The sequence below is a fragment of the Rhinatrema bivittatum genome, chromosome 3, assembly GCF_901001135.1.
Source record: "Rhinatrema bivittatum chromosome 3, aRhiBiv1.1, whole genome shotgun sequence".
Lineage (NCBI taxonomy): Eukaryota > Metazoa > Chordata > Amphibia > Gymnophiona > Rhinatrematidae > Rhinatrema > Rhinatrema bivittatum.
This window is the reverse complement of record NC_042617.1, coordinates 509,158,795-509,186,608: the sequence shown is the minus strand read 5'-3', so window position 1 is coordinate 509,186,608 and position 27,814 is coordinate 509,158,795. Positions and strand designations below refer to the sequence as shown.

The following is a 27,814-nucleotide window of genomic DNA, read 5'->3' as shown; positions in this document are numbered from 1 at the left end:
CAAGCTGTTCCTGAATACAAGCCAGATCAATACATACCCAACCAGATGCCAATGGGCACAACAACAGAGGTGCTGTTGGGAACAGAGGGAGAGAGCCAGAACCCGAAAAAGAGAGCCCTGAAGACTGGAAGATGGCCATGTAACATCTATATTTAAAAAGGGATCCAGGAATGATTCTGGAATCTATAGACCAGTGAACCCGACTTTAGTGCCGGGAAAAGTCATTGAAACTTTTTTAATGAACAAAATCACAAAACATTTAAATAGACATGGTTTGATGGGACACAGCCAACATGGAATTACCCAAGGGAAGTCTTGCCTCTCAAATTTTTTGAAGGGGTGAATAAACATGTGGACAAAGGTGAATCAGTAGATGAGGTGTATTTGGGTTTTCAGAAGGCATTCGATAAAGTCCCTCATGAGAGGCTTCTAAGAATACTAACAAGTCATGGGATAGGAGGCAGTCCTTTTGCGGATCGCAAGCTGGTTAAAAGACAAAAAACACAGAGTAGGATAAATGGTCAGTTTTCACAGCAGAAAAGGTAAACAGTGGAGTGCCTCAGGGATCTGTACTTGGACCGGTGCTTTTTAAATATATTTATAAATGATCTGGAAAGGGGTATGACGAGTGGGTTGATCAAATTTGCAGATGACACAAAATTATGTAGAATAGTTAAATCTCAAGCAGATTGTGATGAATTGCAGGACCACCTTCCAAGACTGGGAGATTGGGCTTCCAAATGGCAGAGGAAATTTAACATGGACAAGTGCAAAGTGAAGCATATAGGGAAAAATAACCCTTGCTGGAGTTACACAATGTTAGGTTCTATCGTAGGAGTTACTGCCCAGGAAAGATCTAGGCATCATAGTGGATAATACATTGAAATCATCAGCTCAGTGTGCTGAGGCAGTCAAAAAAGCAAACAGAATGTTAGGAATTAGGAAGGGAATGACAAATAAAACAGAGGATGTCATAACGCCTCTGTATCGCTCCATGGTAAGACCAAAACTTGAATACTGTGTGCAATTCTAGTTGCCACATCTCAAAAAATGCAGAGAAAGTGCAGAGAAGAGTGACCAAAATGATAAGGAGCATGCAACGGCTCCCCTATGAGGAAAGGCTAAAAAGGCTAGGGCTGTTCAGTTTGGAGAAGAGACAACTGAGTTGTACATTAGTTATTTACTTTCTCAGATAATAGAAGGACCAGGGGGCACTCCATGAAGTTAGCAAGTAGCTCATTTAACACAAATCGAAGAAAATTCACTCAGCACATAGTGCTCTGGAATCCATTTACAGAAGATGTGGTTATGGCAGTTAATGTAACTGGGTTTAAAAAAAGGTTTGGATAAGTTCCTAGAGGAAAAATCCATAAAGTGTTAATTAATAAGCAATAGTAGTGTGAGATCTATTTAATGTCTGGGTACTTTCCAGGTACTTGCGATTTGGATTGGCCACTATTGGAAACAGGATGCTGGGCTTGATGGACCCTTGGTCTGACCCATATGGCATATCTTATGTTCTTATGTAGTAAAGCAGAGTTGCTTATTTGTAACAGGTTTTCTCAGAGGTCAGCAGGATGTCGATTCTACCACATGGGTGACGGCAGAAGAAGACCAATCAGCCCATCCAGTCTGCCCAGCAAGCTTCACACTTCTTTCCTTTCATACTTATCTGTTTCTCTTGGCTCTTAGCAACCTTGGTTCTATTTCCCTTTCACCCCCACCATTAATGCAGAGAGCAGTGATGGAGCTGCATCCAAGTGAAATATGAAATATCAAGCTTGATTAGTTAGTGGTAGGAACCGCCGCAACAAGCAAGCTACACCCATACTTATTTGTTTAACCAGACTATATTATTCAGCCCTTATTGGTTGTTTTTCTTCTCTCCTGCCATTGAAGCAGAGAGCTATGCTGGATATGCGTGAAGTATTAGTTTTTCTTCTCCCTTGCCGTTGAAGCAGAGAGCTATGCTGGATATACATTGAAAGTGAAGTATGCATTGAAAGCCACATTAACTATCAACAAATATTGAATAAGCCTAATTATTGGTAATACCTATAGCCTATGAACTCTCTGTTAATTTTATATACTCTTGCCCACCCATGTTTTTTGTTTTTTTTTTTTAATTTAATTTGGAGATGGTAGCCCTCCATCCTTCCGCTCCGTGAAGGTGGAACACCAACCACTGGCCACTGGCATCCCGCTCCGTGAATGCCTCTGTGGCTACTGCCGCTCCGTGCAGTGTTTTGCTGCCTCCTCTTTATACACGTCCTCTAGACCTGATGGATCCACAATGTTTATCCCACGCCCCTTTGAAGTCCTTCACAGTTTTGGACTTCACCACTTCTTCCGGAAGGGCATTCCAGGCATCCACCACTCTCTCTGTGAAGAAATACTTCCTGACATTGGTTCTTAGTCTTCCACCCTGGAGCCTCAGCTCGTGACCCCTGGTTCTGCTGATTTTTTTCTGGCGGAAAAGGTTTGTCGTTGTCTTTGGATCGTTAAAGTTTTTCAAGTATCTGAAGGTCTGAATCATATCACCCCTGCTCCTCCTTTCCTCCAGGGTGTACATATTCAGATTCTTCAATCTCTCCTCGTATGACATCCGATGAAGACCCTCCACCTTTCTGGTCGCCCTTCTCTGTACCGCTTCCATCTTGTCTCTGTCTCTTTGTAGATACGGTCTCCAGAACTGAACACAGTACTCCAGGTGAGGCCTCACCAAGGACCTGTACAAGGGGATAATCACTTCCCTTTTCTTACTCGATATTCCTTATCATCTGATGTTATCATCTGATGGAGCCCTGCATGGAAAACGTATGTCAGAGTTTCTAGAACTTTGAGCCTCTCTGAGCATGCTGATGTATGCATTATACCACATGGCCACACAGGGTCCCTTCAGTCTTATAACATACAATTAAGGAACAAACCCCACGAAATAAAGATCCAACTCCATAGGGCAGGTTATGTGAGGACTGCCATCCTGCTGTCCTCAGAGAACATTTGTTACAGGTAAGCAACTCTGCTTTCTCGGAGAACAAGCAGGATGGCAATCCTTACACATGGGTGAATCCCTAGCTATAGACGCCTCTCCCACCCAACAAAAAAGGGGACCAACAAAATAGATACCAACAGGCACAGTGTTGTTTTGTTGGTAACAGAAGGGGCAGTCTGAACAGAAAAAAACTGGCCCTAGGCAGCCAGAGAGTTGGGTTCTAAACTTCAAACAAATTCCGAAGGACAGATTGGCCAAACTCGCTGTCGCATTGGCCATCCCTGTCCAAACAATAATGTGATGTGAATGAGTGAATGGAATTCCATGACACAGCTTTGCAGATCTTCTCCATTGAAACTGCTCATAAGTGGGCCACAGACACTGCCATGGCTCAAACAGACTAAGTCTTGATATGACCCTCACGATGCAATCTGGCTTGGGCATAACAGAAGATGTAGTCTGCTTGCCAATTGGAAAGTGTCTTCTTGTCAAAAGCGATCCCCAACCTGTTTTGGTCAAAATAAAAAAAACAACAAATCTGGGTGGACTGTTTATGGGCTTCTGTTCACCTTAGACAGAAGGCCAAGGCTCTCTTACAGGCCAAATTGTGCAAGGCTTGTTTGCCTTGGTGCGAATGAGGCCTGGGAAAGAATGGACTGCTTAAGAGGAAGTCTGACACCACTTTAGGCAGGAACTTAGGGTGTCTATGCAAGATCACCCTATTGTGAAAAAGAAGTGTAAGGTGGATAAGTCAATAAAGCCTGGAGCTCACTGACCCTGTGTGCTGAAGTGACCACTGCCAAAATTACAACATTCCAGGTCAGGTACTTCAAGATACAAAAGTGCATTGGCCAAAGAGGAGTTTTCATCAGCTGAGCTAAAACCATGCTGAGGTCCCAAGACACAGCAGGAGGCCTTAGGGGAGGCTTCAAGTGAAGCAGACTCCACATGAAATGCACAAAATATAAGCTGCACAGAAATGGGTTTGCCCTCTGCCCCAGGTCTTCCCAAACCTGTCCTGGGGACCCTACAGCCAGTCAGATTTTCAGGATATCGACAATGAATATGCATAAGAAATTAGCATACCATGAAGTCTCAGTATATACAAATTTATCTTGAGCACATTCATTGTAGATATCCTGAAAACCCGACTGGGCTCTGGGGTCCCCAGGATAGGTTTAGAAAGTCCTGCTCTACACTATGGCAATGCATGCCAAAGGTAATTAGATAACAGAGTTGGTCTTGAGAACAGCTTTGGAGAGGTATAGAAGATAATCAAGCAGTCTTTGTGCTGAGCAGAAGAAAGGGTCTAGGGCTTGTTGCTTACACCACACTGAAAACCTCCTCCATTTCAGTCCATAGGACTTTCTAGTGGAAGACTTTCTAGAAGCTATGAGGACACGAGACATCTTCCGAGAGAGATTGAGAGATTGCAAAATCAACCTCTCAACATCCTAGCTGTGAGCGACAGGGCCTGAAGGTTGGGATGTTGCAACTTGACCCAATCCTGGGTGATGAGATCATGGAAGTCCCTAGTCTGATCAGTTTCCAATTGGAAAACTCCCTAAGGAGTGAAAACCAGATCTGTCTCAGCCAATAGGGGGCTATGAAAATCAAAATCCCTTTGTCCTGCCTGAACTTCAAAAAAGTCTTTGCCACTAGCGGAGCTGGAGGAGACATGTACTGGAGACTCTGGCCCCAATGAAGGGCAAAGGCATCTTGAGGCTAGCTTGCCATGTGTCCTGTACACGGTGCACAATTGAGAAACTTTCCTGTTTCAAAGGGCTGTGAACAGATACACCTCTGAGCTTCCAGAGAGATAGAAGATCTGGTTCGCCAGCCCCTGGTCCGGAGATCATTCATTGGAACTGAAGGAGGAACTCAGTCCATCTGTTACCCCATTCTCTGTAATGGCAAAATACATGGCCATGAACACCATCTTGTGGGAGTGGGCCCATGACTATATCTGGATCGCCTCTTGATACAGGAGGTAAGTCCTGTACTTCCCTGCTTGTTGAAATAGAACATTGGCATCTGGTTGGTTGTCTGAATCAACAATGTTTTTGGACAACCAATCTCTGAAAGCCTACAGCGCATACCTGATCGCTCAAAGTTACAGAAAATTCATTTAACAGAGAAGTTCCTGGGTGAACCAGAGACCCTGGGTGCTGGACCCATCCACATGAGCTCCCCAGTCTAGGGTGGATGCATCCATGGTTAAGATAATTTGAACCTGAGGAATTTGGAAAAACATCCACTGTTCTAAATTGGAAATTTCCCGCCATCACAGGGACTGAGTGACTTAGATGCAGTTCTGCAGATTCTGAGTGGCCTGAAGCCATTGGAACCTAAGGGTCCACTGGGTTCTACACATATGCAGTCGAGGAGGACTGGAAGTATGCGCCTAATGGCGCGCAAATCTCAAACTCTTCCATTAACCGAGTGAAGATTCATTTAACAGTGGTTAAAGAGGATTGGTAAGTATAGCTTTCAGAAATTTTTGGGCTTATAAAAGTTTGGTGAAAGGTGAAATTAAGGGATATATTCTTTAGAGTTTGTGTGTGTCTGAGGTAATAAGCAAGCCAGAGATAGTTAATTCTAGTGTCTGTATTTCCCACCCACTCAACCATTAATTTTTAGGCACGAGACACTTTCTCATTAAAAAATCAATCAGGGTCTTATCTAAATCATACTACTGTACCAGCCCTTATTGAAAGTTTAATCATCCCCTTGTAGGACACTAGCTGATTAATTAGTAAATTCACCTGTAAATTTAAAGTATTCTCATTCCAACTCCCTTAGTATCCTAAACTTAACTAGGAACTTAATAAAACTAAGATGAAGGCAGCAGTCCAGCAGCAAGAGGGGGGCTTTCCAGACTTTTGCATTGAGTGTCACATGTATGATTTTTGTACCCGGTGAGAGACTATATGTGTGCACACAGTGCAAAGAGCTCCTGGCTCTCAGGGAACGAGTCCGATCTCTGGAGGCTAGAGTAGCAGACTTGGAAGAGCTGAGGGAGACAGAAGTACATTGATGAGACCTTCAGGGACATAGTAGCCAAGTCCCAAATCCAGTCTGGCAGCCCCAGTGCTGCCTTGGATCAGAAAGGTTTCTCAGTAGAACATCACCCTGGTGTAGCAGGAAGTGATCCTGTAGCAAGGACCTGCTCTCCAGGTGATGTATTGTCCTCTCGCACTGAGGACAATTCTCCCAAGACTACTGCCCAGGAGAAAAGGGTTAGGCCGGCCATCATAGCTGGTGATTCGATTATTAGAAATGTAGATAGCAGGGTGGCTGGTGGACGTGAGGACCACCTGGTAACTTGCCTGCCTGGTGCGAAGGTGGCAGACCTCACGCATCACCTAAATAGGATTATAGACAGTGCTGGGGAGGAGCCGGCTGTTGTGGTACATGTGGGCACCAATGACATAGGAAAATGTGTGAGAGAGGTTCTGGAAGACAAATTTAGGATTTTAGGTAGGAAGCTGAAATCCAGAACCTCCAGGGTGGCATTCTCTGAAATGCTTCCTGTTCCATGTGCAGGTCCCCAAAGGCAGGCAGAGCTCCAGAGTTTCAATGCGTGGATGAGATGATGGTGCAGGAAAGAGGGATTCAGCTTTGTAAGGAACTGGGGAAACGTTTGGGGAAAGGGGAGACTTTTCCGAAAGGATGGGCTCCACCTTAACCAGAGTGGAACCAAGCTGCTGGCACTAACTTTCAAAAAGGAGATAGAGCAGCTTTTAAACTAGTACAAGGGGGAAAGCCGACAGTCACCCAGCAGTGCATGGTTCGGAGAAATGTATCCTTGAAGGATACTAATGAAACAGGAGAGTTAGGGAATCCCATCAGAGAGGTTCCATTAAATACAAATATAGTCCATATGCCTATATGTAAAAAAATCACCAAAGCTAATGATTTCCGAATTATCCCAAACAACTGAAAAGCAGGTTGTTAAAACAAACAAAAAACACACTTTGAAATGTCTGTATGCCAATGCCAGAAGTCTAAGAAGTAAGATGGGAGAGTTAGAGTGTATAGCAGCAAATGATGAGATTGACATAATTGGCATCACGAAGTTGATCCTCCCTGTCGCAATGATAGGGAGGATCAACTTGGTGGGGGTGTGGCACTTTATATCTGGGAGGGTATAGAGTCCAACAGAATAAAGATCATACAAAAGATTAAACGCTCAGTAGAAATCCCATGTGTGTTGGGAAAGAGTATAGTGACAGGAGTATACTACCGTCCACCTGGACAAAATGGTCAGACATGATGAAATGCTAAGAGAAATCAGGGAAGCAAACTAATGTGGCAGTGCAATAATAATGGGAGATTTCAATTACCCCAATATTGACTGGGTAAAAGTAACATCAGGACTTGATAGAGACAAAGTTCCTGGATGTAATAAATAATTGCTTCATGGACCAATTGGTTCAGGAACCAACAAGAGAGGGAGCTATTTTAGATTTAATTCTTAGTGGCAAGCAGGATTTGGTGAGAGAGGTAATGGTGGTGGGGCCACTTGGCATCAGTGATCATAACATGATCAAATTTAAACTAATAACTGGAAGGGGGACAATACGTAAATCTACAGCTCTAACACTAAACTTTCAAAAGGGAAACTTTGATAAAATGAGGAAAATAGAAAAAAACTGAAAGGTGCAGCTGCAAAGGTTAAAAGTGTTCAACAGGCTTGGACATTGTTTAAAAATACAATCCTAGAGGCACAGTCCATATGTATTCCACGCATTAAGAAAGGTGGAAGGAAGGCAAAAAACGATTACCGTCATGGTTAAAAGGTGAGGTGAAAGAGGCTATTTTAGCCAAAAACACATCCTTCAAAAATTGGAAGAAGGATCCATCTGAAGAAAATAGGATAAAACATAAGCATTGTCAAGGTAAGTATAAAACATTGATAAGACAGGCAAAGAGAGAATTTTAAATGAAGTTGGCCATAGAGGCAAAAACTCATAATAAAAACGTTTTAAAATATATCCAAAGCAAGAAACCTGTGAGGGAGTCGGTTGGACCATTAGATGACTGAGGGGTTAAAGGGGCTCTTAGGGAAGATAAGGCTATTGCAGAAAGACTAAATTAATTCTTTGCTTCCGTGTTTACTAATGAGGATGTTGGGGAGGTACCAGTTCCAGAGATGGTTTTCAGGGGTGATAAGTCAGATGAACTGAACGAAATCACTGTGAACCTAGAAGATGTAGTAGGCCAGATTGACAAACTAAAGAGTAGCAAATCACCTAGACCGGATGGTATGCATCCTAGGGTACTGAAGGAACTCAGAAATGAAATTTCTGATCTATTAGTTAAAATGTGTAATCTATCATTAAAATCATCCATTGTACCTGAAGACTGGAGGGTGGCCAATGTAACCCCAATATTTAAAAAAGGCTCCAGGGGCGATCCGGGTAACTATAGACCAATGAGCCTGACTTCAGTGGCAGGAAAAATAGTGGAAAGTGTTCTTTTTTTTTTTTTATAATCTTTTAACAAATATACAAATAAACATTTGTATTGGAAATACAGAGATATATTATTACATATGATCTAAGGCAAAAAACCTATAAATTTTAAACACCAAATTCTCAATCTCAATCTCTTGTTTCATAGGAAAAATTGGAGAGAACAGAAACTCTTATGAGGAGTATATAACAAACATTTCAAAATTAGGAGCCCTGACCACCACAATATTAATTTACACCCATTATTCCTCATCAGGAAGTCTCCTACCAGAAATAAAAACCCTCAACTGTTCCAGTAAAAAGAAAATGTTAGTATTTCTGGCCAGTTGGATTATGCATTTACAGGGGTAGCGCAACTTAAAGCTGCCCCCCAATGCTAAGGTCTCAGCTTTCAAAGATAGGAATTCTTTTCTATGCAACTGCATAGACCTAGCTAGGTCTGGGTACACTCGTACTAGGCCCCCATGAAAAGAAACATTTATATTCTTAAAATAACTCTTCATTATCAGAGATACTGCCATTTCATCAAAAAAAGTAACAAAAAGCACCGCACGATCCATTATATCATCATTGGAATTTTCCAAATAATCTGTCAGGTTTTGAAAATCTGATCGTGGAGGAATTGTTAACGGTGTGCTGCTTCTCTTAGGTAGAAAGAAAAGTTTTTTTTATAGGTGGTATCTCTTCACATGAAATTTTTAGTACCTCCATTGCATACTTCTTGAAGGACAATAGGGGTATTTCCCCATTAATAACTGGAAAATTTAATAGACTTAGATTAAGATGTCTCATATAGTTTTCAATAGACTCAAGTCTTCTCAGGGATGATACTTTTTCTAAGACCATTGCAGTGTTAGCACTCTGGAGGCTTTTTATATCTTCATTAATTTTCTTTATGGAGTTATCTTGCTCATTAAATTTAATTCTTGTGTCCGTTTCGAGAACTCCAACCTTAGCTACTATTTCGTCCAGTTTTTGAGTTTGAACATCTAGTTTAAGGGACATTCCTGCCATGAGTTCCCAGATATTGTCTAGGGTTATTACCACTGGTTTGTTCAATTGCTGGGGAGGGTTCCTTACCCAAAGTCCGACGTTTTCATCGGTTTCGCCCGATGTTCTGGGAGTCACCACTCTCCTTCCTCCTCTTTCTCCCGACGTTTCAAATTCTCGGGGGTCCAAAAAAACTCCCTCCACTCCACTCGTTCGGCCAGCGTCTGGGCCACCCAACGGGCTCTGTCCGATGATGTCATCGGGTTGCGACTCGTCTCCTCGGTCAGCTGTACGAGGCAAAGCTCTCAGCGGTGTTCTAAATTCGGGAGGGCTCAGTGAAAGTTCCCCAGGAGAGTAAGGCTCTCCTCTCACCTGCTCTCCAACGGCATTAGTAAAAATCAAGAACTCCAAAGAAGATAACAAGAAACTGGAACCGGAGCTAGCGACAGCACACCCTCTCAAGGTGCCATCACAGCACACCCCAGTGGAAAGTGTTCTAAACATCAAAATCACAGAACATATAGAAAGACATGGTTTAATGGAACAAAGTCAGCATGGCTTTACCCAGGCAATTCTTGCCTCACAAATCTGCTTCACTTTTTTGAACGAGTTAATAAACATGTGGATAAAGGTGAACCGGTAGATGTAGTATACTTGGCTTTTCAGAAGGCGTTTGACAAAGTTCCTCATGAGAGGCTTCTAGGAAAAGTAAAAAGTCATGGGATAGGTGGCGATGTCCTTTCGTGGATTGCAAACTGGCTAAAAGAAAGGAAACAGAGAGTAGGCTTAAATGGACAATTTTCTCAGTGGAAGGGAGTGGGCAGTGGAGTGCCTCAGGGATCTGTATTGGGACCCTTACTTTTCAATATATTTAGAAATGATCTGGAAAGAAATATGACGAGTGAGATAATCAAATTTGCAGATGATACAAAATTGTTCAGAGTAGTTAAATCACAAGCAGACTGTGATACATCACAGGAGGACCTTGCAAGACTGGAAGATTGGGCATCCAAATGGCAGAAGAAATTTAATGTGGACAAGTGCAAGGTGTTGCATATAGGGAAAAATAACCCTTGCTGTAGTTACATAATGTTAGGTTCCATATTAGAAGATACCACCCAGAAAAAAGATCTAGGCATCATAGTGGATAATACTTTAACATCGTCGGCTCAGTGTGCTGCAGCAGTCAAAAAAGCAAACAGAATGTTAGGAATTATTAGGAAGGGAATGGTTAATAGAACAGAAAATGTCATAATGCCTCTATATCGCTCCATGGTGAGACCGCACCTTAAATACTGTGTACAATTCTGGTCGCCGCATCTCAAAAAAGATATAGTTGCGATGGAGAAGGTACAGAGAAGGGCATGGAACAGCTCCCCAATGAGGAAAGGCTGAAGAGGTTAGGGCTCTTCAGCTTGGAGAAGAGAGACGGCTGAGGGGGGATATGATAGAGGTCTTTAAGATCATGAGAGGTCTTGAACGAGTAGATGTGACTCGGTTATTTACACTTTCGAATAATAGAAGGTCTAGGGGGCATTCCATGAAGTTAGCAAGTAGCACATTTAAGACTAATCGGAGAAAATTCTTTTTCACTCAACGCACAATAAAGCGCTGGAATTTGTTGCCGGAGGATGTGGTTAGTGCAGTTAGTGTAGCTGGGTTCAAAAAAGGTTTGGATAAGTTCTTGGAGGAGAAGTCCATTAACGGCTATTAATCAAGTTTACATAGGGAATAGCCTCTGCTATTAATTGCATCAGGAGCATGGGATCTTCTTAGTGTTTGGGTAATTGCCAGGTTCTTGTGGCCTGGTTTGGCCTCTGTTCGAAACAGGATGCTGGGCTTGGTGGACCCTTGGTCTGACCCAGCATGGCAATTTCTTATTTTCACGCATGCTACCAGTGGATGGATGCATGCAATTTGTGGGATTTGCTCTGGAGAGTTTGATATTCTCTCTACATAGAGGTGTAGGTGTATGTGCTACCTTCTTTCTTGCTTTACATATGCTGCTTTCTGTGTTCTCCATGAGGTATCCTGACTGACTGTCCCTTTTTTCTTTCTTTCAACCTGAACCAGACACACTGCTGTTCTATTTTCAAAATCAGCAGCAGGAAGAGGCGGTGGCACTCAGAAGGCATCTCAGGAGGCTTGAGAATTCCGAACTCTGTTAAATACAAACCATTTATTTATAGTGCACAAAATAAACCATCCCTTTTTTGTTACAATTGGCACCCTTTGTGGTTCTCCTAGGCTTAGTGGTGTGTATATGAATGATGGGAATGTGATTGCGGGAGTTATGTATGGGGGAGTTGAGATGGGGGAGGGGGACATGTATGTAGTATTTTGAGATGCTTGTGCATTAAATAGAGTCTAGTAAAGCCACATTCCAATAGATAAACTATAGTGTGCTACAGCAATCAAAGTACTGTCTCAAAAAATGCAATAAAAAAAACTAGGAAAATGGGACTCCCCCCCCCCCCCCCACTCATTTGATTCTTTTTCTTATTGTTTCTAATGAAACTGAATAATGGAACACTATAGAGAAAGGCACAACATGGCTGTCATGATTTTCCATAAGAAAAAACAATAATTGTTTTCTCCCATAGGAAATAATAGGTGCTATGCAGTTGCCAAGGCCATCAAGATTAAGTAGGAGTAAATCTATTCGAATAGAGATGTCAAGGAGAATAAAACCTATTTGTCTAGGAATTTTTTTTTTATAGTTCAAAAATGTATATTCCTCATGCATCTAAATCCCATTAGGGTCAGGTTGGGAGGTGGAAAACTCTGTAATGGAGAGCATGATGTGACGCCATTTATTAAATGCTTCAAATATCGATTGCTGGCCTCAACCAAATAGCCAAGTTTTCCAAAACACCAGAAATAGCAGCCAAATATCACCTTTTACATCAGCAGAAATTTAAGAAAACGTGATATGTGGCTGCTATTCGCCAACTAGAAACTCAGACCTTTGGGAGTGAATCTACTTCAAAGTAACCAGTTTCAATAAGCTAACTGCAAGTTTTAGCAATAATGAGAAATTAAATAAAAGGACATTATAAGATAAGTAGTAATCTAGACAGATGGGTTCATAACCAGTGGGTTATGCACCTTTATCAGCAGATGAAGATGGAGCAAAACTGACACCACAGTAAATATATACTACTCCAGTGACGTTAGCCTGCCAGTATTCTCTTCAAAAGCAACTGTGGACAGACTAGCAAAACCTTGATTGAAAACAGCTAACCATTTCAATACTCAGCAAACATGAAACACTGAGCCCAGACAAAAAATACATTAACAATAGTCTAGGAACTATTCCAGAAACCCCTGGAACACATAGCAACACAGGACGACTATAACAAATCATATGGGAGCCAAGGTTGGGAAGCTGAACCCATCTGTCCAGATTAAGGAAAAGGAAATTATCAGGTAAGTAGTAATTTCTCATTTCCTAGCACCTAGACAGATGGGTTCAGGACCAGTGGGATGTACCAAGGCTACTCCCCAATAGGGTGGGAGGCTGCCTGCGGTCCAGTCAACATCTCATGTGCAAAGGCTGCATCCGCCCAGGCCTACACATCCAGATAATGATACCTGGAAAAGATTTGTAAGGAGGACCATGTCACAGCTCGGCAAATGTCTATGGGAGACAACAATCTAACTTCTGCCCATGACACTGCCTGAGCCCTAGTGGAATGAGCCCTAACCTGAGTAGGCAATGGCTTTTCAGTGGCCAAATATGCGGCTGTGGACTATGGACTACCTCCATAATCCAACGAGCTATTGAAGCCTGCAAAGCTGGCTCACCCTGTTTACCTCCACCATGAAGGTCTAGCAAGCCATCCGCCTTTTAGAAAGGCTTAGAAACCTCCAAATACTTCAGGACATGTCTCTTGACAGCCAAAGGATGAAACAGGCGATATTCCTTCGCATCTCTTTTCTTAGCCAGAGACGGCAAGGAAATGGACCGATTCAAGTGAAAATGTGAGACCGCTTTAGGCAAGAAAGAGGGAACAATATGCAGTTGAATCACTCCTGTAGTCACCTGAAGAAACAGTTCAACAAGACAACGCCTGCAGATCCAAAATTCGAAGGGCAGAACATATCTCCTCTGGAAACACCATTTTCAAGCTCAGTAAAAGCAAGGAAACTGAGCACAACAGTCGAAACGTAGGACCCACCAAAAAGTTCAAAACCAGATTAAGATTCACAAGGGAGGACAAAGATGTTACACTCCCTTCAAGAAACGGGCCATATCTGGGTACTGGAACCACAGCCTTCAGACTTTGGAGCCTTGACAGAGTAGACTCCATTGCATGCTTCTTTTGCAAGGAGTGGCAGGGAAGACACCATAAGAACATAAGAAATTGCCATGCTGGGTCAGACCAAGGCTCCATCAAGCCCAGCATCCAGTTTCCAACAGAGGCCAAACCAGGCCACAAGAACCTGGCAATTACCCAAACACTAAGAAAATCGCATGCTACTGATGCAATTAATAGCAGTGGCTATTCCCTAAGTAAACTTGATTAATAGCCGTTAATGGACTTCTCCTCCAAGAACTTATCCAAACCTTTTTTGAACCCAGCTACACTAACTGCACTAACCACATCCTCTGGCAACAAATTCCAGAGCTTTATTGTGCGTTGAGTGAAAAAGAATTTTCTCTGATTAGTTTTAAATGTGCTACTTGCTAACTTCATGGAATACCCTTAGTCCTTCTATTATTCGAAAGTGTAAATAACCAATTCACATCTACTCGTTCAAGACCTCTATCATATCCCCCCTCAGCCGACTCTTCTCCAAGCTGAAAAGCCCTAACCTCTTCAGCCTTTCCTCATAGGGGAGCTGTTCCATCCCCTTTATCGTTTTGGTTGCCCTTCTGTGTATCTTCTCCAGCGCATATCTTCTCAAATCACCTCCAGGATCCATTGATCTGATGTGATCTTGACGCACCTTTGATAAGAGAGAGAAAGGTGTCTGTTCCCAGAGGTGGGTCTGCAAACCTTTATTGGGATTCAGGAAGTTCCACTGTCCAAGTCCACTCCCCGTCTGGGCTGTCTGGGATGAAAGGACAGAGATCTACTGAAAGAACGAGTCCTCTGGAAAGTCGCTCCCCTGTAGGGTCAAAAAAGCTTGGATTCCTGAACATGACCTCTCATGGAAAAGGAGCGCAGCATCTGCTTCTTATCCTCCGGCAACTGGGGATTTGCCCCACTTACTGGCCAGTTTTTCCAACTCGCTTCTAAATATGAGCAAGCCTTCAAAGGGCAATTTCGTAAGGTTAGCATTAGAGGTTGCATCGGCCGACCAATTTCTCAGCCATAACTGACACCAGGCCGCTATAAACGAAGCCATCCCTCTGACCAAAGTGCGGACTAAATCGCAGCCTGCATCTGACAAAAAGGCAGCTGCTGGCCTCATAATTGCCCTGGAGTTCACGCCACAGTCATCGACCTCTTGAGAGAGAAGTAAACAGCAAGCCACAGGCAACAGCAAGAAGCTATCTGTAATGTTTCCACTGCTTCAAATGCTTGTTTAAGGATGGTCTCAATCCTCCTATCATTAACATCCTTCAAGGCCGCTCCTTTTTCTATGGGGATAGTCATCCTTTTGGAGACTGCACAAACAAGTGCACCCACCTTCTGGATCCAAGGGGTATAAACCTTCCAAAACCCGGCCCGCTTTGAAATTAGTCTCTGAAGCACCCCACTCAGGTTCAATCAATTTTTGAATGACCTCCACCACAGGGAAAAAACAAGAGGCTTTATGCAAGGAGATCAAAATGGGAATTTTTCTTTGGCTCAGAACTGGAGAATACGAATAATGTGAGAGTCAGAGTCAATGAGAGAAAAATCAGTCCAAGAGTAGATAACTGGAGGAAGGCTGCTTTGTGGAATAGGAAGGTGGTGGAATTTTGAAGATAAATTAATAATTTATCTAACAGGACTCCCAGATAACCTGGTCTGTTTCTGGATCGCTTCTATAGCATCAGCAAAAGGAGCTCTGGACCATCCTTCTCAACTGCTGCTGTCTCGTGCTGCGTAACCATCATAGCAGCCCCAAAGCTGTGCAGGCTTGTTCCCACCCACCTCCAAAGTCATCAGGAGGAGCCGGATAAAGATACCAGCACGTCACGTGCCAGAGGAGCGCAACAAATGGGTAGACCTCTTTGTGCGCCCCCTTCTGTGATCTCTTGTGCGTCTATATTTGTTATTTTACTCAGGATCATCAACATCCCTACTTTCTCAGCTGTTACAATTTAGCTAAGTCTTCTTTTTAACTTTTTCTCTTTGAACAAGAACATAGAAATTAATACTGTTTCTGGTCATGGTCATCACAAACAATTAACTGTACATCGCCACAATCCTTCCAAATGCCGTTATTTGTTCTCAGTATAGCCTATACCATCCCTTACGACAATAGCATTAATCTACACTATCTCTTTACTGGTCTTTAATGCTCAATCTGATAGAAAAAAAAAGTACTAATTATTCACAACCTAATTCTCGCTCATTCTCCTGATGCTGTGTTCATTACTGAAACTTGGTTACATGATTATAACAATATCATCTTGAACAATATTTGTCCTTCTAACTATGTTTGTTTTTCATAACCAAGACTAAATAAACGTGTAGGTGGTCTGTTGGCAATCAAATCTGCTCTTCAACCTAGTAAGAAAGTCCTTGACTCTATTGGCTCACTTGAATTAATGCTCATTACTACTTCCATTGCTAACTTTTGCATTGTATACTGCCCTCCTGAGCTACTCTATCGTGAACCCTCTGCTTTACATGAAACGCTAACCACCCTACCTGTGGACTTAACCAAAACAATTGTAACTTGGGACTTCAACTTACAACATTGTTCCACATTCTGGTACAGTTGAACAACTTTCTGAAGCCTTCTCAGGTCTAGGATGGTCACAATTAATCAGCCTCTCATACAATGGGTCAAACTCTCGATTTATTTCTCTACAACCCTTTTTTACTTCTTTAAACAGCTATAACCCAACCTGTTCCAAGGTCTGATTACTGATCAATAAAAATGCCATATCCCATTCAAACATTTCTACCAAAAAAGTCTATAAAAGAAAAAAGCTCAACCTAGAACTGCTTAGCATTTCCCTTCTCTCTCAACTGCCTTCCATTCATGACTCTGACACTGCTAAAGATATTGATACTGAAAATGAAAACGCGAATCATACCATTTCTAGTTCTTTAGACAAGTTTGCACCAAAAAAAAAAAAACTTTGCCCTGTCTCTTCCAGACAAAGTGCCCCCCTAGTATTCACCAGTTTTACATCACATGAAAGTTAAATTACGACAATTAGAGTGCCGATAGCAGAAAAACCCTATTCATTAAAGGAAAAATGCCTACTTCTCACACCTACAGAAATATAAAAAACAAATTGATCACGCTAAGAAAACGTATTATGCAAATAAAATACAAGCTGCTAATGGTAATTCCAATGTTCAAGTCAACATTGTTAAGTCATTAACTACTTTAAAAAATCAATCCTTTGACCACAAATTCCTTTTGCAAAATATTGCTAACTACTTTAAAGATAAAATTATTAATTTATCTTCAAAATTCCACCACCTTCCTATTCCACAAAGCAGCCTCCCTCCAGTTATCTACTCTTGGACTGATTTTTCTCTCATTGACTCTGACATTATTATTCCTATTCTCACAAAAACTAAAATATCCAACAGTCTTTTTAAACTTGGTCCGATACGACTCTTAGAGGAAACATTTCCCCATCCATGACTCATTTAGTTAATTTATCAATAACCTTAGGCTCTTTTCCGCAATCGTTAAAACAAACCGATTCTTCTTATCCCAAAAAACAAATCAAAAGATCCCTCTGATCTAACTACCATCTAATTGCCTCTAACTACACTGGCGAAAATTATAGAATCAGTAGTACTATATCAACTAAGTAATTACATTGATGAAAACAATATACTACACTGAAATCAACACGGATTCCGCAAAGGGCACAGTACTGAATCTCTCTTACTTTCTTCTTTTGATTCTACAATTCGTGGTTTTGACTCCAACATAGACTATATCTTAATATTTCTCAACTTTTCTGCAGCCTTTGACACTTTAGATCACAACATCCTTTGCTCGAATCTCCAAAATATTGGAATTAACGGTACAGATCTTCAATGGTTCAAGTCTTTTCTATACCACAGGCCACAGCAAGTCAATTCAGATCCTCATCACTCAAAGTTCCACCCTATCCGCTTTTTTTTTCAACATTTACCTGTTACCCGTCACCTCTTGTCCAGTCTCAATATAATCTTCAAAATATAAACAGATGTACAATGTATCTTTCCTTACAATACATCCTGGGATAACACTCTGTCATTAGCTTCCCTTTACCTAAAAACAATAAATACTTGGTTATCTCATAACAGACTCACACTTAACACTGCCAAAACAGAAATAATTTATCAATCAACCATTCCTAACTTCACCGTGACCTACCATCAGAACTCAGCTTTGAAAACTGCTCCATTCCCATATCCAGACAAGCTCGTAATCTAGGCATTATACTGGATTCCAACTTATCCATGTCAACCAATGTTTTATCTGTAACAAAAATCTACTTCTACAAAATCCATCTACTAAAAAAAATTAAAGCCACTCCTTTACCCAAAAGATTTTTGCTCAGTGCTTCAAGCCCTAATCTTAACCAGTTTAGATTATTATAACTCCCTCTATTTGGGACTTCCTGACTATATTATACACCCACTTCAATTAACCCAAAAACTTGCTGCTTGATTACTTTCTAATACACCTCGCAGAGAACATATTACCCCCGTTTTGAAACAACTTCATTGGTTACCAATCCACCAATGTACTCAATACAAGATTTTAACCATTATTCATAACCTAATACATAGCTCTTTGTCCGTCTGGTTGTGCTCTTTTTTTTACGCTCTACCAGCCTCCACGCCACCTACGCTCGATCGATAAAAACTACCTATAAGTACCTAATGTTAAGACAGCCAGGCTAGATTTAACCTGGTAACGTGCCTTCTCCATTGCAGGCCCCATAATTTGGAATTCATTACCAAATTCCATTCGATTACTCAATAAAAAAAAAAAAAAGATTTCAAAAAAGCTCTAAAAACCTATCTTTACACACTTACCTTCCCAGATCCATAAGTATGATATCTCTCCCTTTTACACTCATAATGCACTGTAATGTTTTGTTCCCTCTTTTAATTAATCCCTCACCAATTTTAATTTATTTTATGTTAATTGCTTGAATTTTATGTGCCAATACTATTTATGAATTTTTTCATTTGTAAACCACTTAGATCTACAATAGCTTGTAATGTCGGAATAGGAAAGCTATTAAATAAATAAGGCTAGGAAATCAGAGCCGGCAACTCATCTCGATGAAAGAACTGCAACATAGTCCTACACGGTTCCAGTCCAGGATGAATTTCCCCATCCTCCACAGAGTCAGAATCAGCCTCGACATCCATGGCATACGGATCTCTATCTGGAAGTCCTACTGCTGATCTAGGTATATTCCAGCGCTTGACAGCAGAAACTAACTGCAGCTCTGCCCTGGCCAAATTGATTTGGGCTGAGGACTGTGCTTGAAGAAAGGATTGCAACCCTTGCAAAACAGTCAAGCCAAGAAAAGCCAGAAGGATCCAAACAAGAAGGCACCTGTGCTGCTCCCACTGAGTTACTTTCCCCCACTGACGAACCAGTCAAGGGAGTTCCAAAATCAGGCATACCTACTGACACATCTTTACCCAGGCCCTCATCAGGCTGGGAAGAACCAGGCTTAGTAAAATCAGGGGTAGATAAATCTCCCTGAGCCTGCAAGCAGTGTTGGCACAACTTAGAGGACACGCCAGGCTGAGATGCCTGAATATGACAGGCAATAATTACACATACATGAAGAGAATACTAAATGCACACAATATCTGTATAAATGTTATTAATCTCACAGAATATCTAATGCATCCTATCTAGACACTTTAAAACTATCTAATCTCACACATTCATACCCTTTAAAAATATTAATATCTGTAAACATAGTGATACTACAAATATTTATCGAAACATACACTTATCAATGTATACAATATCCCCCAATATATTGCACTATTTCATCACTGTTTCATTACAATAGATATCATTTCCCAATCAGTCAGTTCAAAAGTTATTGACTGAGGACAGATTACTCTTTGGATTACTTCAACATAGAATAATCAAGTTCTTCCACATCGAAATAGGATTTCTCTTTTCAATCTGCAAAACTCTTAAGTTCCTTGCAGTCCACAACGATCAAACTCCTCCCGGCAGCACATAAGGAAAAACACTTACATTTCTTAGCTATAAGTGCCATTCTTTTTTTTTTTTTTTTTTTTTATTATGCAGTCAAAAATTAGGCATGCAAAATTTATAGGCGTCCAAAATCTAGGTGTCCCAAAGATAAACGCACAATCAACACACCCAAGCTAAGCACATGGCTTAAGCGCATGTCTAGCCCAGACACCCCTTATCCTAGATGCCCAAACTGACACCCACCTAAGTGTCCAAAGACTGGACGCATAACCTGACTGCATAAAGAGATGCATTGCCCTAACAGATGCTCTTGAAGAGAGCAGCCGAGCGCAAAGGCAAATCGCATGAAACACCACCACAGCCTACCATGCAGCGCACAGGAGAAGTGCCTCAGAGCAGGACCTAGAGGCTGCTCAACCTGAAAGACTGCCCACGTCCCTTATACCTCCCTCGGATCAAGACGAACGTTGGACTGGCACGCCAAGTACGGAGACCGGGTAAGGAGGAAACCCTAAACAAAATCCTTCCTTATGTGTCTCGTTGTGTGTGTATATGTATTTTAAATCTTACCTGAGCTCAGCCTTTCCCAGCTGAGAACAGAAACGGTCTCCAGCTGCAGGGAGAGAGGGCATATGCCATCACCGCCATGCTCGGCTTCCTGCACCCGCTACCTTTCAGCTGTCCAAGCAGCTAAGTCCATGCCGGCTGAAAAACCAGCTACTGGACCAAGGCATTCATCTGAGGGACCACAGAAATCACCTCAGGAGTTCTCAACTGGGGGAAGAGACCATTTGGTATCACCTCAGGAGAGTGGAGCGAATTAATTTTCCTTTTATTTCTCCTTCTAAAATCTAAAGCAATCCTCAGTAGGGAAATGCATGGCCACCATCTGCTAGAAATGGAAAATAGTACTGACAGGCTGATGTCACTGCAGGAGTATATATACTGTGATATCAGTTTGCTCTGCTCCATCTGCTGGTAGATGTGTTCATAACTCTCTGGTCCTGAACCCATCTGTCTAGGTGCTACGAAAGACTGTCCTAGTGTTTCTAATTTTGCTATATGCTGCTCTTTAGCTTTACCTGTGCACAGCGGCATAGGCTCCTAGGATCCAGGAAAGAAAAGATGTAGAGAGACAATACTCTGGGAAGGACTGTAGTGAAGTCCAAAGCTTCTGATGGCACTTTCTTCTGTAGCTGATGGCTACAGAATTTCAGTTGAGACATGGAACATCTTTCAAGCAAGTCAGTCAGGATCCTTCGTCGCTGGGCATCTGTCCACTTGTCAAACTAAAAAGTTTATTTAAAAAATAAAATTAGTGTAAATCAATTCTTTGGACTTTACCTAAGATTTATCTTTTAGACGTATATGGGTAAACTTTCAATAGGTAACCTAAATGCAGAAGTACAGTACTTACACACTTAAGCCTACATAAAAAAACTGATTTTCAAACACAAGGTACCCATATACATTCAGGCTAATGCAATACCGTGCACTGGCCACAGTGCACAGCTCAACACATGCCTGGACACGTGTCCATAACCCCCAATGCAACACGTGGGTTAGTGCATCCAAAACGCGTGTCCAATCAAGCGTATAGGTAATAGCGCTCATCAAATGTAAATTCATATTGATGAAGCAATTACCTGTTTCCCCCCAATGCAAAAAAAAAAGTGTGCACCTGATGCAAACCTTTTAACCCGCAAAAATTAACATCTGCTCGGAGCAGATGTTAATTCTTCAGGAGCCCAAAAAAATTACAGAAAAGCAGAAACTACTGCTTTTCTGTTCCTTTTTTTTTTAGTTCCTTTGACTTAATATTGTTGCGATATTAAGTCTGAGGAACCAAAATATGAGAATTTAAAAAAAACAAAAACAAAAAAAAGTGCCAGTGGTCAGGTTATGAAAAGGGACTCAATTAATGAGCATCCATTTTCCTAACCCATGGGCGCCTGCTGCAGAGGTTGCACTAGGGGTGCACAATTTCCCCTAGCACCTCCTCCTTTCTGCGGCACCCGATTTAAATATTAATTCAGGTGCCCGGGAGAGGTGGATCGGCAAGCTTTAAGGGCGCAGGTGCTCAATCATGAGTGCCCATTTAACGTGCGCCGATATTGCATCGGCCTGATTGTGTTTGAATATTGGGACGTTAATGCAGTTAAAAGTGTGTGTTTATCCTTACATATTTTAAAATGATGACACGTTAAATCCATTAGTAGTAAACCTGCTATACTTGTACTTTTGAAAAAGTTAAATTTATCTGTATGCTTCCAAAATAAGCCTACAAAACACTCCCTGGAATGCCCCTTTTCTATGCGTCCAAATGTACATGCAAACTTTTCAGCGGCTAATTATCCATTTCTTCAGACATGGCTGACTTAGGGTAACTATTTTTACCCACATCAAAGCTGCCTAAGGCTTTGAAAATTTACCCCATGATGCACTGCAGAATTCTAGTAGCCATGTAGGTACCAGAGAAAACTGGCATCCTTGTTAGTTACAATCAATGTTCCCTGTAAGCTGTGTGCATGCATATAGATGGTAAAACAAGTACACAAAGGAGAACCCAGCACACATAAGAAAAGGAAAATAGAATGGCATTTCCAAAAACATTGTGTACAGATTTGTACATTGCTTCTACAATGCTGCACACAAGAATGTTTTGTTACATACAGCCCACAAAAAAATTAGAGGGAACACTGATTACAATACCTTTCTATTGGACCAATAAAAAAAAAAAGCTGTAACAAATGAGCTTTTAAGATTATATAGGTCCCTTCTTCAAATTTAACAGACATCTGAGTGGTCTTGAAAGCTCATCTACTATAATACTTTTTCAGTGGGCCATATTACTCAAAGGCAACTTTCCTAATTCTGATTGTTTTAGGAGTTTGTTTAAAATGTTGTCAGTAATGGAATTATATAACTGTGTCTCAATTTGGTTGCAAATTATTTGTAGTTCCTAGGGGATTAGCATATTACTGAAAGCCTGGCTTGGAAAGACAGAGGAAACATTGGTCCTACAGTATTTAAATTCCACCTCCCTTCTGCTCACCCATCCACCCCATCTCCTGCTTTTCATATATAGGGTATATTTACTAAAGGTTTTCTACCATTTTGTGTCTATAGGGAAAAAATGTTTTGGAAACAGGGCTCATAGATTGTTAGTGGAACAGAAGCCTAATTCTTGCAGCTCCTGATACATGATAAAAAAAAACCTTAGTAGAAAGGGTTATTGTGTTTGAAATATCTCTCAGTTATCTTAAATTATCTTGACAAATTTGTCATGAAAGACACCAAATTATTTCTACTCATGGAGGAGTATGAAGAGCCATTAGAAGGTTATAGAAATGGTTTCTGTTTTGTTTTGTTTTTGGAGTGGTTTGCCTTTTACAATTCTCAAGCTTCTAGCCTAATCATTTCCTTACCCAGCACCATTCATTGCAGTTTATGACAGGGAGGTTCAAAGCTGGGAAGCCAAAGGCTTTTATTTACAGCTTCAGTATTTTTTGCACAATTAAGTTCCAATTAAGAGGGACACTATTTTTAATCCAGAATGATTGCATACTGAATCTCACCCAGCAATGTCACTTGCGTAATATCTACGATTCCCACATCCACAAGTGGCTGTGAACATTGCCTCCACAGCAGGCGTAGGCAACTTCAGTCCTCGAGTGCCGCAAACCGGATGGGTTTTCAGGATACCCACAATGAATAAGGCATGAGACATTTGCATGTACTGTCTCCTTTGAACACAAAAATAGCTCATGCATATTTCATTGTGGACATCTTTAAAATCATAACTGTTTGTGGATCTCAAGTTGCTAAACCCTGCTCTACAGCAACTTTAATCTCTGCTAACATAATAAGCGAAAGTCTGATCTTCCTTATAAAGGGGTAGATTTTCAAAAACCGCGAATAGGCGTACTTTTGTTGGCGCTCCAGGCGCCAACAAAAGTACGCTGGATTTCAGTAGATACGCGCGTAGCCGCTGAAATCCGGGATCGGCGCGCGCAAGGCTATCGATTTCGTATAGCCGGCGCGCACCGAGCCGCGCAGCCTACCCCCGTTCCCTCCGAGGCAGCTCCGAAATTGGAGTGGCCTCGGAGGGAACTTTCTTTTGCCCTCCCCTCACCTTCCCCTCTCTTCGCCGACCTAACCCACCCGCCCGGCCCTGTCTAAACCCCCCCCTTACCTTTGTTGGGGGATTTACGCCTCCCGGAGGGAGAAGTAAATCCCCGCGCGCCAGCGGGCCGCTAGCGCGCCGGGACGCGATCTGGGGGCGGGTCCGGAGGGCGCGGCCACGCCCCCGGGCCGCCCCGGGCTGTAGCCACGCCCCCGGCCGTAGCCACGCCCCCGGGCCCGCCCCGGCCGTAGCCACGCCCCGGGCCCGCCCCCGACACGCCCCCTCCAAAAACCCCGGGACTTACGCGAGTCCCGGGGCTCTGCGCGCGCCGGTAGGCCTATGTAAAATAGGCTTACCGGCGCTCAGGGCTCTGAAAATCCGCCCCAAAGTATATGCTACCAGTCAGCCATCAAAGTGATCCATAGTTATATTTTTATGTAATGTATTTTGCAGTACAGGTGAATGAAAGACTTTTCAATCTAATACAGTACATATGCAGCCCCCCATTAGATACATCGGTAAGTCTGTGAGGCACACAATACCAGGGCTTAGTCCTGAAAATTCTAGCATGGATCCTGCAATGGGGGTGGGGGAGGAGACAAAGGATTTCCTTCAGACCCAAGGTGTTTAGATGGTATAGCACCAACGGGACTGTGCACACAAGAATTTGGTGTTCCAAAATAAAAGTCTTTATTAAACTGTTCAACGTTACAATTTGTACAATCTTTAAGCAGTAAAAATCTTTCAACAGGTATATTCGGTGTATTTATTTATATTCCACCTTTCAGTCACTTCAAAGCAGATTACATTCAGGTACTGTAGGTAATTCCCTGTCTCCCAAGGGCTCACAATCTAAGGCCTGGATTTATCAAAATGTGATAAGTATCGCATGCGATAGTAAAAGGGGCGTGTTTTATGCCAATATATAGTTTATCGCAATTTGCGCTAATTACCTATGCGAAGAGCTAAGTTAGCGCAAATTGCAATAACATTTTCAGACTTTGCGATAAGTGCCATACCTGTTGTATTTCCTGCATTCAACCACTGGGGGACGACAGAGAGGGAGAGGAAGAGGGATACACTAGCCCTAATGTCCTCTCCCTAGATAAGTATTTGTATCCCTATGGGTGGCCCACCTAGTAACGCGAGGTGAGGTTTAGGTATTAGTGTAGGGGGTTAGGGGCCACTTTGACATTCAACGTGAGATGTACGAACAGAACAGTGCTCTCTTGTGAAGATTTGATGACCTACGGATAGAGGAAACTCACCCAAAGATAAGATTTGGGCAATGTTCTCTCCACCTAACTTGATGTTACCCAGGTAGAGAGTCCATCAAGCTAGGTTGAGAGAACCTTGCACAAATATCATCTTGGAGTGAGTTTCCTCACTCCGTAGGTCATCAAATCTTCACAAGAGAGCACTGTTCTGTTCGTACGTCTCACGTTGAATGTCAAAGTGGCCCCTAACCCCCTACACTAATATTAAACCTCACCTCGAGTTACTAGGTGGGCCACCCATAGGGATACAAATACCTATCTAGGGAGAGGATATTATGGCTAGTCTCCCTCTCTCCCTCCCCCATATGGCTAGGCAGGTGCTCCAGGAGCTTCAAATCTACTGAAAAAGGCATTAAGTCTGTGTGATAGCACTTCGCAGACTGGCAAACCTAGCCCACTCCCCGCCCCTAACTCCTTCTCTTTTCCAAATTTGCATAGTGCCATACGATATGGTGCAATCGCATGCATTAAAGACGTGTTCCTTTGCGGTAAGGGCCTTTCGCATGCGAGAAGCCCTTAACACATGCGAAAACACCTTAGCGCATTTTGATAAATGACCCCCTAAGTTTGTACCTGAAGCACTGGGAGGTGAAGTGACTTGCCCAAGGTCACAAGGAGAGGCAGCAGGAATTGAATCCTGGCTTTCCTGGTTTGCAGCCCGCTGTTCTAACCACTAGACACTCCTTTATAGACAGCAGAATAGATCAACCATAACCATGTACTGAGATTTCAGCAAGGATTAGAAATCTCCTTATGTTACACCATCCTGGGATCCCCTCACATCTTTCTCCTTCTTTCCTCTGGACTATTTTGCATTCTTGAATCTCTAAACACTGGATGGGCAGCTTTGTTTCCTTTCCATATTCCTGGTTATCTCTAGACAGGTGCCCATCACTCATTTATTGTTCCTCCAACAACGATCTTTGTTCACACTTGGAACTTGGAACTCAGATCAGTATCTTCTTTCCCCTATAGAAAGACAACCCAAAGTAAGAGATTTACTCCCTTAGCATGGGGATACTTTCCACCCCACTGCTGGATCCCTCAAACAGTTATTTATGGTAAAGTATCAGAAGCAACACCATAGGGACTTCTCCGTGTGACCCTTTATTCTCGCTAAAAGGACAATGAAGACACTGGGGACAGAAGGCAGGCTTTCCCCCTTCCTCAAATTCTTCCAGAGAGATGAGAGACTGAAGTTCTCTCTCTCTAAGGAGTCAGAAAAGCAGAAGGAATGAGAAAATTATTAAGAACATAAACTGCCATAATGGGTCGGACCCAGAGTCCATCAATCCCAGCGTCCTGTTTCCAACAGTGGCCAATCCAGACTACAAGTACTTGGCAAGTATCAAACACTAAGTAGATCCCATGCTACTGATGCCAGTAATAGCAGTGGCTAAGTCAATTTGATTAATAGCAATTAATGGACTTCTCTTCCAAGAACTTATTCAAAACCTTTTTTAAACCCAACTACACTAACAATATCTTCTGGCAGCAAATTGCAGAGCTTAATTGTATGTTGAGTGAAAAAGAATTTTCTCTGGTTAGTTTTAAATGGGCTACTTGCCAACTTCATTGAGTGCCCCCTAGTAATTCTATTATCCGAAAGAATAAATAATCATCGATTCACATCTACCCAATCTAGACCTCTCATGATTTTAAAGACCTCTATCATATCCCCCCTCAGCCATCTCTTCTCCAAACTGAACAGCCCTAACCTCTTTAGCCTTTCCTCATAGGGGAGATGTTCCATCCCCTTGCCCTTCCCTCTGTACCTTCTTTTTTGAGATGTGGTGACCAGAACTGTACACAGTACTCAAGATGAGGTCTCACCAGAGTGAAACAGGCATTATGACATTTTCTGTTTTATTCACCATTCCCTTCCTAATAATTCCTAACATGGTTTGCTTTTTTTTTTTTTTTTGACTGCCAGAGCACACTAAACAGACGATTTCAATGCATTATGATGATGCCTAGATCCTTTTCCTGGGTGGTAGCATTTAATATAAATCCTAACATCTTGTAACTACAGCATGGGTTATTTTTCCTTATATGCATCACCTTGCACTCGTCTACACTGAATTTCATCTGCCATTTGGATGCCCAATCTTCTAGTCCCACAAGGTCCTGCAATTTATCACAATCTGTTGTGATTTAACTACTCTGAATAATTTTGTATCATTTGCAAATCTGATTACCTCATTTGTTATATTCCTTTCTAGATCATTTATAAATATATTGAAAAGCACTGGTCCAAGTACAGATCCCTGAGGCACTTCACCATTTACCCTTTTCCACTGAGAAAACTGAGCATTTAATCCTACTCTTTTTCCTGGCTTTTAACCAGTTTGTAATCCACGAAAGTATCTCGCCTCCTATCCCATGACCTTTTTGTTTTCTTAGAAGCCTCTCATGAGGGACTTTGTCAAACGCCTTCTGAAAATCCAAATACACTATATCTACCTGTTCACATTTATCCACGTTTATTTAACCCCTTCAAAAAAGAAATGAAGCAGATTTGTGAGGCAAGACATCCCTTGGGTAAATCCATGTTGACTGTATTTCATTAAACCATGTTTTTTTTCTATATGCTCTGTGATTTTGATCTTTAGAATAGTTTCCACTATTT

At 42.0% G+C, this 27,814-nt stretch overlaps 1 protein-coding gene across 6 annotated transcripts in view; it reads right to left on the bottom strand.

Moving 5' to 3' along the window:
• The window catches only part of FBXO16 (F-box protein 16), a 137,453-nt gene that overhangs the window by 70,117 nt on the left and 39,522 nt on the right, over positions 1 to 27,814 (bottom strand). For all 6 annotated transcript variants that reach the window (XM_029596179.1, XM_029596174.1, XM_029596178.1 and 3 more), the window contains exon 4: positions 20,865 to 21,071. In XM_029596179.1, the coding sequence (XP_029452039.1) occupies positions 20,865 to 21,071 (207 nt within the window). The remainder of the gene's footprint in view (positions 1 to 20,864; positions 21,072 to 27,814) is intronic.